Genomic DNA, 14929 nt, shown 5'->3' with positions numbered 1-14929 from the left:
AGACTCGAGTGAGTACATTTTCTCCAGGACTCGTGTCTCGAGCGAGATCTTTTATTCCAGGAATCGAGACTCGAGCGAGTACATTTTCTCCAGGACTCGAGACTCGAGCGAGTACATTTTCTACAGGTCTCGTGTCTCGAGCGAGAACATTTATTCCAGGACTCGAGACTCGAGCGAGTACATTTTCTGCAGGACTCGTGTCTCGAGCGAGAACATTTATTCCAGGACTCGAGACTCGAGCGAGTACATTTTCTCCAGGACTCGAGACTCAAGCGAGTACATTTTCTACAGGTCTCGTGTCTCGAGCGAGAACATTTATTCCAGGACTCGAGACTCGAGCGAGATCTTTTATTCCAGGACTCGAGACTCGAGCGAGTACATTTTCTCCAGGACTCGAGACTCGAGCGAGTACATTTTCTACAGGTCTCGTGTCTCGAGCGAGAACATTTATTCCAGGACTCGAGACTCGAGCGAGATCTTTTATTCCAGGACTCGAGACTCGAGCGAGTACATTTTCTCCAGGACTCGAGACTCGAGCGAGTACATTTTCTACAGGTCTCGTGTCTCGAGCGATAACATTTATTCCAGGACTCGAGACTCGAGCGAGATCTTTTATTCCAGGACTCGAGACTCGAGCGAGTACATTTTCTCCGGGACTCGAGACTCGAGCGAGAACATTTATTCCAGGACTCGAGACTCGAGCGAGTACATTTTCTGCAGGACTCGTGTCTCGAGCGAGAACATTTATTCCAGGACTCGAGACTCGAGCGAGATCTTTTATTCCAGGACTCGAGACTCGAGCGAGTACATTTTCTCCGGGACTCGAGACTCGAGCGAGAACATTTATTCCAGGACTCGAGACTCGAGCGAGTACATTTTCTGCAGGACTCGTGTCTCGAGCGAGAACATTTATTCCAGGACTCGAGACTCGAGCGAGATCTTTTATTCCAGGACTCGAGACTCGAGCGAGTACATTTTCTCCGGGACTCGAGACTCGAGCGAGAACATTTATTCCAGGACTCGAGACTCGAGCGAGTACATTTTCTCCAGGACTCGAGACTCGAGCGAGTACATTTTCTACAGGTCTCGTGTCTCGAGCGAGAACATTTATTCCAGGACTCGAGACTCGAGCGAGATCTTTTATTCCAGGACTCGAGACTCGAGCGAGTACATTTTCTCCGGGACTCGAGACTCGAGCGAGAACATTTATTCCAGGACTCGAGACTCGAGCGAGATCTTTTATTCCAGGACTCGAGACTCGAGCGAGTACATTTTCTCCAGGACTCGAGACTCGAGCGAGTACATTTTCTACAGGTCTCGTGTCTCGAGCGAGAACATTTATTCCAGGACTCGAGACTCGAGCGAGTACATTTTCTCCGGGACTCGAGACTCGAGCGAGAACATTTATTCCAGGACTCGAGACTCGAGCGAGTACATTTTCTGCAGGACTCGTGTCTCGAGCGAGAACATTTATTCCAGGATTCGAGACTCGAGCGAGATCTTTTATTCCAGGACTCGAGACTCGAGCGAGTACATTTTCTGCAGGACTCGTGTCTCGAGCGAGAACATTTATTCCAGGACTCGAGACTCGAGCGAGATCTTTTATTCCAGGACTCGAGACTCGAGCGAGTACATTTTCTGCAGGACTCGAGACTCGAGCGAGAACATTTATTCCAGGACTCGAGACTCGAGCGAGTACATTTTCTCCAGGACTCGAGACTCGAGCGAGTACATTTTCTACAGGTCTCGTGTCTCGAGCGAGAACATTTATTCCAGGACTCAAGACTCGAGCGAGTACATTTTCTGCAGGACTCGTGTCTCGAGCGAGAACATTTATTCCAGGACTCGAGACTCGAGCGAGATCTTTTATTCCAGGACTCGAGACTCGAGCGAGTACGTTTTCTGCAGGACTCGAGACTCGAGCGAGAACATTTATTCCAGGACTCGAGACTCGAGCGAGATCTTTTATTCCAGGACTCGAGACTCGAGCGAGTACATTTTCTCCGGGACTCGAGACTCGAGCGAGAACATTTATTCCAGGACTCGAGACTCGAGCGAGTACATTTTCTCCGGGACTCGTGTCTCGAGCGAGAACATTTATTCCAGGACTCGAGACTCGAGCGAGATCTTTTATTCCAGGACTCGAGACTCGAGCGAGTACATTTTCTGCAGGACTCGTGTCTCGAGCGAGAACATTTATTCCAGGACTCGAGACTCGAGCGAGATCTTTTATTCCAGGACTCGAGACTCGAGCGAGTACATTTTCTGCAGGACTCGAGACTCGAGCGAGAACATTTATTCCAGGACTCGAGACTCGAGCGAGTACATTTTCTCCAGGACTCGTGTCTCGAGCGAGAACATTTATTCCAGGACTCGAGACTCGAGCGAGATCTTTTATTCCAGGACTCGAGACTCGAGCGAGTACATTTTCTCCGGGACTCGAGACTCGAGCGAGAACATTTATTCCAGGACTCGAGACTCGAGCGAGTACATTTTCTCCAGGACTCGTGTCTCGAGCGAGTACATTTTCTCCAGGTCTCGTGTCTCGAGCGAGAACATTTATTCCAGGACTCGAGACTCGAGCGAGTACATTTTCTCCGGGACTCGAGCCTCGAGCGAGAACATTTATTCCAGGACTCGAGACTCGAGCGAGTACATTTTCTCCGGGACTCGAGACTCGAGCGAGAACATTTATTCCAGGACTCGAGACTCGAGCGAGTACATTTTCTCCAGGACTCGTGTCTCGAGCGAGTACATTTTCTCCAGGTCTCGTGTCTCGAGCGAGAACATTTATTCCAGGACTCGAGACTCGAGCGAGTACATTTTCTCCGGGACTCGAGACTCGAGCGAGAACATTTATTCCAGGACTCGAGACTCGAGCGAGTACATTTTCTCCGGGACTCGAGACTCGAGCGAGAACATTTATTCCAGGACTCGAGACTCGAGCGAGTACATTTTCTCCAGGACTCGAGACTCGAGCGAGAACATTTATTCCAGGACTCGAGACTCGAGCGAGTACATTTTCTGCAGGACTCGAGACTCGAGCGAGAACATTTATTCCAGGACTCGAGACTCGAGCGAGATCTTTTATTCCAGGACTCGAGACTCGAGCGAGTACATTTTCTCCGGGACTCGAGACTCGAGCGAGAACATTTATTCCAGGACTCGAGACTCGAGCGAGTACATTTTCTCCGGGACTCGAGACTCGAGCGAGAACATTTATTCCAGGACTCGAGACTCGAGCGAGTACATTTTCTCCAGGACTCGAGACTCGAGCGAGAACATTTATTCCAGGACTCGAGACTCGAGCGAGATCTTTTATTCCAGGACTCGAGACTCGAGCGAGTACATTTTCTCCGGGACTCGAGACTCGAGCGAGAACATTTATTCCAGGACTCGAGACTCGAGCGAGTACATTTTCTCCGGGACTCGAGACTCGAGTGAGAACATTTATTCCAGGACTCGAGACTCGAGCGAGTACATCTTCTCCGGGACTCGAGACTCGAGCGAGAACATTTATTCCAGGACTCGAGACTCGAGCGAGTACATTTTCTCCAGGACTCGTGTCTCGAGCGAGAACATTTATTCCAGGACTCGAGACTCGAGCGAGATCTTTTATTCCAGGACTCGAGACTCGAGCGAGTACATTTTCTCCGGGACTCGAGACTCGAGCGAGAACATTTATTCCAGGACTCGAGACTCGAGCGAGTACATTTTCTCCGGGACTCGAGACTCGAGCGAGAACATTTATTCCAGGACTCGAGACTCGAGCGAGTACATTTTCTCCGGGACTCGAGACTCGAGCGAGAACATTTATTCCAGGACTCGAGACTCGAGCGAGTACATTTTCTCCAGGACTCGGGCGAGTACATTTTTAAAAGACTCGATACTCGAAACTCGAGCTAGTACATTTTCCCCGAACTATATGCGATAGAATTTTAAAACCTCTTAAAGCAGTAACTCTGCTGAAGAGTTATCCTTTAAAGCAGGAAACACGAAATTCATGTTACCATGAATATATCTAGCTATGAATATCCAACCCTACGATATAGCCCTTCTATCATGTCGATTTGATTTGGGTGGCAACTTTCGAGACCAGTGACGCGTTTTCAGCCAATCAGGAGACTGAAGGAAATGACGGCATGCTCCTCACTCGGTCGGAGCAGACGTTATTGATCACGTGACTGGATAAGCCCAACCCAAATTTTAGCGGGAGGTTAGAGAGGCTATTGCTATTGTATATTCATAGCTAGATATATTCATGGTGTTACGTAGTTTTGGCTTTCCAGCGACCCTGGTATTTTATTGATTACAAAATTAGCTGTTTATTTGTTGGATTAGGAACCATCATAAAGACGAAAAACACGGCTTCAGCTGGATTTGAAGGGATTACATTTCCAAAAGACGAAATGTTTCTAGAATACTTTAAGGTTACAGTTAAGGAGACCATCAATTTTGAAATTATAAAAAGTCTGCACGACCTACCGGATGGGGTAAGACTTCAAAACGTTTTTTTTTTCAGGGTTTAGACTTTGTTTCACGCCATAATGTAGGCCCCGCCTACTACCAAGGATGATAACACGCTAATCAGTTCGAGTGCGAGTCCAAGCTGGAGTTTGACGGTAATGTCAGTGTTGAAAACAGGTTCCGTCGGGAAGTTAGCATTAAAGCATAGACAAAGAATGGTATGATTAAAGCAACTGTCGGCTCTATCATTGCCACCTGTATTATGATAAGGTCCTTGTTATTAGAGATGCCAATGAATCTATCCCATTCGTCGAAAAAAAAAACGACTTTACTGGAGAGCGTGGTGCCAGCTATTATTTGCACAGGAAGCTAAGATTCAAAATAGCGAAACAATATCGTCGTCAGAGAACCATTGTAGAGTATAATAATTAGACAACTTAATATCTAATTAGTGGACTTTAAACTAAATTATAACCCATATAAAATAAATTGCAATAAATTAGTATTATTTAAGTTTTTGTAAAATTTAAAAACGAGCCAATCAACGCGATGGGTACTTTTATGTCCCACCTTCTACCCAATTATAAATAAATAGGTGGTTAACACTTTCCCTTCGCAGCAAGACGAGCCGGGTTCGATCCCCCTTTCCATAATAACTTGTTGAGGTTAACGGTAATAGTTAGTGTACATCAGTGGCGTAGCCAGAAATCCTTCCAGGGAGGGGTTCAAACTATGTAAAATACCTGAGAGGGGCGACAAGGCGGTGAAAGTTTAGTAAAGACATAGTTACACCCAAGGGGGAGGGGTTTGGACATGGAAACCCTCCCCTTGTCTACGCCACTGGTGTACACCCGGTTACCTGAAATAAAAGCATTAAACGTTAGTGGCGTAGTCAGGATTTCGGGTGGGAGGGGGACACCATGGAAAAAAGAGGTTAAAAATAAACGATTTGTACGTACCCCCTGTCCCCTCTGGCTATACGGTACGGGGGTATAAAAATTTATTAGTCTATGTCCCCTCTGGCTACTCCACTGTCGTACAACCCCTGGCTACGCCACTGTTAAGAGTCGCTGGCAGACTTGGGCCTAAGGTGGTGCCTTGGATTTTAGCCAAACTGATTATTGTTACATTCGTGGATACTTAAATGTTTAAATTTATACAAATAACATACTTCTACTCTCTTTATTTGGTTGTTTCGTAGTTAATTAGTTTAATCAGCTAAGGTGATCTACATGAAAGGGAGTATATTTCACAATAAAGCAATATTATAAATGGGATATTTACGCAATCAAGGAGCAGTGGTGTAGTCGGGCCAGGGCGCCGCCCCGGTGCTTTTTTCAGAGGCAGGGCCCCGCCCCGCCTTGGTTTTTCCGTTTTTCCTGGGCGCGCCCTGCCTCTTTTTTCCATCTTGCTTGGGCGCGCCATGCTTCTATTTCGTAAATCATTGGCACTGCGACATGCTCACTAGTTAATATAAATTCTTTGTTCATTAACAATACAGATTTTTAGTACCTTTTATCAATTTACTAATTTTTCTTCACGTTTCCTACTTTACTGCAAGCCTTCATATAAACCCCGTCACTCTAGTGTGTTTAAGCGTCCGGTTACCGTAACAGCAAAAGTGACATAATTACCAAAAGTGTGTCAATCGGAACTATTTCTTAATAATTGTTACGAGCGAAATACAAGTTGGGAGGTTTAGAAGGGAAAGTATGCCTTAGGGAGGGAAGGAAGTTAAAACCAACAAATAACGCCTCGTAGTGAGGAACGGAGGAACTAAGTAGCATTGGTCAAAGTTAGTGTATTTTTTGATTTTTCGTCGTTCTGTGGAGATGCTATCGCCATCTACCTACTGTATAATACCATTATGTCACTTTGGTAACAGTAACAGCTGTTTCTAGACTGACTCTAGTAAACTCTGTGAGTTTTTTTAGAAGGCTGCCATGAGAGTGGAATCGCCAGTATTCTTTGTGGGAGCACGCCATCTATTAAAAACATTTAAAGTTTAAATTTTTTTTTAATAGATGGGGCACTCCTGCGTGGATTAGTAGCGATTCCACTCTCATGGCAGCCTTCTAGCTTCCTTGAGATTATCGGATAGCGCAGTGGTTCTAGTCTCATTTCTATTTCTATGGTAGTGCCCCGGTTCTTTTTCTTTAGGACTACACCACTGTCAAGGGGATATCGTTATTGCAGCTAGGAGCAACAAACTGACAATTATAACGCAGCTAGCCTTTACACGCCCTAGCCCTAATCTGGCGTACAATTTTCATTGGATAAGCCTTTTGGCAAAGAATTTTACGGGCGGAGGGAGACATATACTGACCTTTTACTTTCCAACGGTGGCAGGCGCTAAATCGTCTAGCCAATGATAAATGTACATGTACGAGTGTGGGGTGTGTTTGTTGCTCTTAGATTACAATATGTATAATTTTTACCAATATGAGTAACACCACCCATATTTAAAATCTCTCCAAACCTTCGCTCCTTCATACACTAAAGGAGGAGTCTGGGAGAGCCCTCTAGAAGTCTGTACAGAAATACATGAATGTATTTCTGGTCTGTAGGAATATGGTCAGTGCCGTATTTCCACCTAGGCCAACCTAGGCCGTGGCCTAGGGGCCCATACTTGGAAGGGGCCCTCCAGTGACCGTTATTACTGTATTCGAAGGCATAAATCTATAATATCAATCGTAATTTATATTGGAGAAATTCCTAGGTAGAAGATTTTGTTTTAAAATTACCAAAATTTCTACCTGGCAGTTTACGGACGCAGCCTTAAATCGCAATGTTACATAATTATTGCACATTTAGTCGACGATTGTTACGAGCTTTTATTTAGCAATATAACCGTAGAGCTCAGATTTCTACGCTGGATCAGGGAAATTCAGGCACAGCCTAGTTCCAGGAATAAGAGTAAATGCAGCGGGTGAAAAGAGGGCCCAGACTCCTTATCTGCCTATGGGCGCAGGATCTCTAAGTCCGGCCCTGAATATGGTTGGCGTTTCGCAATAGCACTGCCCCTGCAGGTGATGTAGAATGGAGGGCGTACATAGTAAGATGAAATGGCGTTTTGGCGTGAAACAAAGTCGTTACTTTAAGTTAACATGGACATTCTATGACCAGGACGAGAGACAGTCTCGAATAAATGGCGCCTTAAATGTCTTGGTTTTCTATGCATCATTTTTCGCACATTCAGAGTCTAAGGGAGACGATGTAAACAAACCGTGACGTCAATTTTTCGAGAGCGTGTTTAGAAATTTAAAAAATTAGAATTTGTGATCTTTACAATCGTAACATCTCTTTAGTTAGCGAAAATCAAAGGAATTCCCAACAAAGACTGCTAGCGCTCTTATTTAACCCTCGGCTCCGCCATTTTGTTAGTCTACATCATAGACATAATAAATAGGATACGTTGTTTTGACACTTAACTGCTTTCTGAATTCTGATACGCTGTTTGTTACTTTGATACTTGGTTTTTTACTGCTTTTTGATACAATGTTAGTTACATTGATACTTTACTTTTTACTAAAAAAAAACCTAACGGAGTAGAGATATATATAAATAACTGCGAAAATGACGCTGAATTTCGACCTGATAAAGCCCCCGAATGGGCTGGCGAAACTAGTCGTCCTATTTTCTAAATTTTGAAGATTTTAAAAATAAATGTTGTATACACAAAGGGGAATTTTCCTTTTTATTATAGGATTTATTATGTCTATGGTCTACATCGACTCCCCTTTCAGGCTTCTTCAGACACGGCCAACTTTGATCACGCGCTGTTCGCGCTACAGCGGCCAACCCATTCGTTGAAGTTTTTATGTGAACCTACGAGCAAAAGATATCTGTATCTATCGGAATATTTTGTTCAGAATAGTTTTCTTTATACAGACTAAAGGCGGGGAATTTAAACTTATTCATATATGAAAATTGGATTATTGTCATTTTTACGCAATTAACTTGGACAAAACTTGTAAATATTAATAAAGTAACAAGTATTATTACCATTGAATTGCCAAAGTTGCCGATATTTATGTGATATTTTAAATTAAGCGTATAAGATGCGTTAATAACACCCGGTTTGCATTGAAGCCAATATAAAAAACTGTATGAGTTCAGCGCCACGCTCGTTATAGCGGGAAAATTCTCGCTCACGGAATTTCGACGAATAGGTAGGCCGCTTTAGCGCGAACAGCGCGTGATAAAAGTTGGCCGTGGTTCAGCACGGATAAAAAAAGGTACAGAGCTACCAGATTTTTAGACAAACAAGGAGAAAGGTATTAACATAGGCGACTCAATTCAGTTATCCATCCCGGTAATAGAATGTCCTTGGGGTGAACATGTATTTAAAACAAATATTTTTATTCGCCAGGAGACAGCGGTAACTAGTATAAGTATCAGTATAGATTGCGAGGTATGTTATTTTTATAATATTATCTTATATTATTACAGAATTATCAGGTTTCTTTGCCAATATTATTATATAGAATGTTTATTATATTATTATAGAATTTTTTATTATATCCTTATAGAATGTTAAGAATTTTTTCATATTATTATAGAATGTTAAGAATTTTTTATTATATTATTATAGAATGTTAAGAATTTTTTATTATATTATTATAGAGTGTTTAGAATTTTTTATTATATATTAAAGGATTTTTAGGATTATTATTCGTGTCCGAAACGAGTTTAGGTGGCGTAACGGCGCTTGCTTCTCCGAGGTTGCGCCTATGATCTAGCGTCTGCTACAGAAAAATTAAAAACTCAAAAGAGCGGCTATTCTTAAATAAACTTATCAAAATATAAGCAAACGATGTAAAAATTATATCAAAATGCAAGTATCATTATTTATAAAGTCAAATATACAAAAAGCCGCGATCTATCTAGGTTTCAATGGCGAACTAAAGGGGGCGTAGTGATAGTTTTCAGTCGCGAATAGAGTTTTATAATTATTATGGCATTTTAGAATGATTACGAAATTGGCATTTTAGAATGATTACGAAATTTTTAGAATTATTTGGTAATTTTTAGAATTATTTGGGACTTTTAGAATTATAATAGACTTTTTTATTATATAATATAATTTCGCTTATAAATATGATACATCGATTTCATATGAATCGAGTATAACCATAACATTGAATTGGGAATAGTACCGCTAGAATGACATAAGCGCGTTCGAGAGTCGTGGTTTCGCGAAACAAATTCTGAAATTTCGAGTCGAGGCACTGCCGTCAACTCTATCATTATACGGGTGGCGCCATCTATCACTTTCAAAGGACATTAGTACTATTAATTCAATTGTATAGTATATAGTTCCCACCGCCAACAGCGGATGGCGCCACCGACAAATGATAGAGTTCTTAATTTTGAAAAATTTGTGTCGCGAAAGGCAGATTGAAATTGTCATTCTAGCGGTACTAGTCTATTCCCAATTCAATGATCGAGATATTTACTTATAATTGATACCTTATTTACGTCACGACGAAATATATATATATATATATATATATATATATATATATATATATATATCTATTATCTATATATATTTATATATAATGAATAAAATCGTTACGAAGGGTACAACCTCCATTGTTATTCTGCGAATCACTTCAGTCAACGATCAGACGCCGACTTTCGACAGCAGTAACTACGAAACGACAGTCTTGCAAGTAAACTATTTTTGAGTCGCGTAAACTGCTATTATCGCGGAATAACTAGAGTAATGATTTACAATTTTGCACAGATAATGCCGCCTGGTGTCATTTTGGAGCTGATTATAATTGTCACCGATCGAGATACCACGGATGCCGAAGATTCCAAAGTCGTAGTGTCCATAAAGGTTGTGTTTCGACGGGTCGGACATTAAAAAAACTCACGTAAACCAAAAGTAAATATTTGGGAGAAAGTCTTGGACTTGGGTCGTTTAGCGCGAAGACTTATTTGAGGGGCAAAAATATTTTCAAGAATTTGCTTCCATCCCCCAGTCGTGTTTACAGCGAGGGGCAGATCACTTCTATTTTGGGTGCGTCTTAATCATAGTAAAATGATTTAATCAGGATAATAGTGATTAAATCAGGGTGATCAAGATTAAAAAATTTAATCGAGATTATAAAATCTAATCACGATTTAATCAATCTAAACACAATTTAAACGTGATTTAATTATTCTAATCATGATCTAATCTTTTTATTCAGGATTTAATCATTTTAATCAGATTTTATCATTTTAATCAGATTTTATCATTTCAATCATATTTAATCATTCAATCATGATTAAATCAGATGTAAACATTCGAACCATGATTAAACGTGATTTAAGCAGTCTAATCATGATCTAATCTTTTTAATCATGATTTAATCTTTTTAATCATGATTTAATCATTTAAATCCGATTTAATCATTTAAACATTATTAAATCAGATTTAAAAATTCTGAACATGATTTAAAGTGATGTAATCAACATAATCGTGATTAAATCAAATTTAGGCAAAATAATCACGGTTAAATTGGATTCAATCTTTGTAGGGGTGCGTCGTTAATCAAGGAAGTGACCTGCCCCTCGGTTTACAGCGATTTTTTTAAAACATTGTACTCCGCCTCAGAAAAATTGTTCCGTTCTTTTTGGGCTTTTTTTCAGGCAATACTAAATTTCTAAGTAGTTAAAAAATTACATTATACAGTTCTTACTAGGGAAAACGTGATTTTCATCTTGGAAATGGCTAGCCAAGGCTTAAGTGTAGAATTACTATTGGATAACTATAATGATGATTTTTTTTATATTGGATGAAGATTTAAAATCAAGTTGTGATACCTTAAGAGAAAACGGTGGAAGCGGTTTTTTTTCGTGTAATTTTAATACCATATGTATCATAATTACTCATAAGTATGCCACTGTATAACATTTCCATTGAAAAAAATTCAATGAGACCTTGTTTCACGCGGAACATACATTAAGCGGACCCAATAATGCCAAAATGCTTATAATCCTTGTGCTGTTGAAAGGTTACCAAGGAAACAAAATCTCGTGATCGCGAGACTCGAGCTAAACTTGACATGGGCAAAGCCAGAAACGCGCGAGGAATTCTCACTAACTTCCGTTTCCCATCAGTAAAGTTGATGACGCGTATTTCGTCACGGAATTGTAAGTGACGTAATTTACGTCATATCCCGTGAACAAGGTTTCATTAAACGGAATATAACCTCAGGTATTTGGTGTGGAACACCAACGCTTGCAGCTTTGGCCGCTCTTGCCTTTGGCATTAGAAATGTTTGGCGCCACTGTGCAGGGAAATTTGAAATATTGAAGGGGTTTTCCATAAAGATGGCTTTGCAGGTTATATTCCCTTTAACGAAAATACTTTTATGGCCTACATATGAGTGATTATGTTACATATGCTATTTGTTTCACCACGAACCAGTAAAAAGGTGAACTACGTTAGATTTTAACCTTTTTATTAATCCTAGTAATTTTGGGAGTCACACTATTGGCTACTAACATATTTATTTAAATCAATGGAAAACCTCAAAATTGAGAAGGAATTTTTTGCGTCGGAACTTTATTCATCCCAATGTAGCTTTATTGAAATTTATAAAGTCGCTCGGTTTGTGCGGATGAAGTTAAATAATGAGTAGTTTAGAAAAAGAAAAATGACCAATACGGTTCGGTTCAGAGATCGGTTTCAGAAAATGGAACAAGTCGTCGAAGTGGGATATTGACGGCTTTTAAAATTCATTTTGCGCGTGAAAATACCTCTACATGTTATGATCAAAAAAAGCACGCAAAGAAGGCTGTGTGCCCAAGACATGTACCTGTAGTGTCGCGCGCTAAAACGTCATTTCAAAATCCGTCAATTCTACCAGCTTTATTAAAACCCATACCAAGCCTAGAAGAGTTAGGCCTAGGCTCAAAAGAATCTGCGAAGACTCCAATCTTGTAGATGCCACAGAAAAACTCAACCTGAATTTCAACAATTTTTTGAATAAACCTGTTTCTTTTATTTGACAATGCAAATTTATTTTAGAACTTGAGTCTCCGAAAACTTTATTAATTGCATTAACCGCACTTGACAATATATTGTAGTTCATTTTAGCTCGTAAGCCTTGGTTTTTCAAACCGGTTTGTTTACTAAAATAATGGCCGTCGGTTTATCAGACGTAGAGCTAATTGAGCGACAGCATAATCGGCATTTGAGATTCCATGACGTCAAATATGACGTAGGGTACGGATGACGCAATATCTGTGAAACAAACCGTTAGTGAAGAAATAGAGCTAGTGGCATACTTATGGATAATTATGTTACGTATGTTAATACTTATAATAAGCTAAAAAATAAAATGTACTATAAACAATGAAACGAATCTACACAACACAGTCGACCCGCGAGTACTGGACAAACGAAGCGGATGCCACGAAGAAAATCACTCGCTTCAAATACCTACCCAGAAGCCTCTAGAGGAGCACTATTTTTTAAGAAAAAGGCTTTCTGATTCAAATGTTCTCCAGTCCGTTTAAAAGCCTAGCAACCACAGTGGAAGCTACAAGAAGGGGGCAGTGCAAGACTTTCTCCCCAATATTTACTTTAGCGTACACTCACAGAAAAATTCACACACAAATACGGATGGATTTTTGAAAAATCCACAAATACCGATAAATATTCCCATATCAGAATTCCATAAAACCGAAAAATAATCCACAAATTCACGAAAAAATGCAAATCCTTTGTTTTTTACAAAAAATGCGGTTTTTTTTTTTAAATATAGTTGAATTTGTTTTAAAATACATTCGGATTTATTTAAAAAATACAGTTGGATTGGTTTAAAAAAAAATGTTTTTTTTTTTTAAATACAGGTTGATTTTTGAAAAAATACAGTTGGATTTGATTTCAAAATACAGTTGGGTTTTTGAAAAAATACACTTGGAATTTTGAAAAAATAGAATTGTATTTTTTGAAAACTTAAGTTTGTTTTTTTTAATACAGTTGGCTTTTAGAAAAATCCCCGAATCCGGAAAATATTTGAGGAAAATTCACGAAATGCAAAAGAAAAATGTGCAAATTTACCAAAAAATATAAATCCGCGTATTTCAACGGTAAATTTTTGAAAAATCGACAAAATAGAAGAAAAAACCAATATCAAAATGCACAAATCTGTGATTTTTATGATGCATTGGATTTACAAATCCCGTGCGTTTTATTCCAAATGTCCGACTCCTAGTGGCGTTTACCGCCAAAGGAAATAAATAAGTAATCAATTTCGTACGACAATAGGCGGGAAATGAAAACGACGCTTTCAAATTGGTACAAGAAGACATAAGTACTTCGAAGGTTCGAACAATAAAAGTTCAGCTTCAAACGCAAAACGTTAATATCATGCCAAAGAATGGTCACTACACTTTGACGCTCTTCGCCACGGTAAATTACATTTTTACATCTTTAGAAAATAGACCGATACACAATAGGCCTCTCTATAGCCTTCGAGCTTAGGAAATATAGCGCCATCTGCCTTATTATCCGTCAACTAAATATGTGAAGAAATAGCAGACGATTTTTAATGTCTCTGTTTTTCGGTTGAACTTTCAGCTGTTGCGCAGAGATAATTTGGAACGAGCAGACATCTTTCATATATTAAATTTAAAATTCGGTCGGTAGGCGGCGATACTTAAGACTAAAATTTCACCTACGCACGAAGCCTATAAAATAAGCTACGCTGGCTGAACTTGTTTTTATGTAGCTCATTCGTCACGAAATACGTAGAAGTTCAGTTCAGTTCAGTTTATGCTTCAAAACAGGGTGCCTCGCTTATGTCCAGGGCTTTTCGTAATAAAACGTCATCGATACGTCACCCGTGACGCAGCAGCAGCGCAAAACAAGATGGCCAATGTTACTTTATAGAAAGGCCTATTGTCAAGGGAGAAGATCCTTTCGCGGAGGTGACGCCATTAGAGGTAGATTTTGAAATCTTAGAAGATGGTGCCATCAGTTAATTCAGGAACTTCAGACCAAAATTAGTCAAATTGAAATATTTAGAAAGGTTTTTGATATATTTTAGTACAGTGAGATCTCCCACATTCACCCGTTGATTATATTTTCGCCATCTTAGAAAATGGGCACCAAAATAATTCAAAAAACGGCTAATTCGAGTTCTACCAAACCGAATGCTTTGATATAGAGCTTAAAATGTAGCGTAAAACAAGGTGTATAATTTGTATGTTATTATTAAAACGTCATAAAATATAATAAATCAAAATTTTCACGTACACCTAAAAACTTTATTTTACTTCAGCCATCTTGGTAAATGGCGGTAAAAATCATTAATATTTTTTTTTCATATTTCTTTTTAAGTCGACTTTTTTTTCCCGCGAGTTGAACTTTTGGTTTTAAAAAAATATCGTTCGAAAATAGTGTTAGAAGTGGTTTTTGTAATAAATAAGTAAATATTTGTTCCCTCCCCGCCAA

The 14929-nt window shown here is 39.8% G+C and overlaps 1 protein-coding gene across 1 annotated transcript in view; it reads left to right on the top strand.

Moving 5' to 3' along the window:
* LOC149926406 (fat-like cadherin-related tumor suppressor homolog) overlaps window positions 1-14929 on the top strand; it is a 108645-nt gene that overhangs the window by 1463 nt on the left and 92253 nt on the right. Inside the window, exons 2-6 of the mRNA XM_090159486.1 lie at window positions 4342-4493; window positions 8840-8881; window positions 10053-10145; window positions 10220-10315; window positions 13742-13885. Of these exons, the coding sequence (XP_090015612.1) occupies window positions 4342-4493; window positions 8840-8881; window positions 10053-10145; window positions 10220-10315; window positions 13742-13885 (527 nt within the window). The remainder of the gene's footprint in view (window positions 1-4341; window positions 4494-8839; window positions 8882-10052; window positions 10146-10219; window positions 10316-13741; window positions 13886-14929) is intronic.

The sequence above is a fragment of the Leiobunum rupestre genome, chromosome 9 (genome assembly GCF_980474605.1).
Source record: "Leiobunum rupestre chromosome 9, qqLeiRupe1.1.hap1, whole genome shotgun sequence".
Taxonomy (NCBI): domain Eukaryota; kingdom Metazoa; phylum Arthropoda; class Arachnida; order Opiliones; family Sclerosomatidae; genus Leiobunum; species Leiobunum rupestre.
This window is presented reverse-complemented; position numbering and strand designations above follow the sequence as displayed.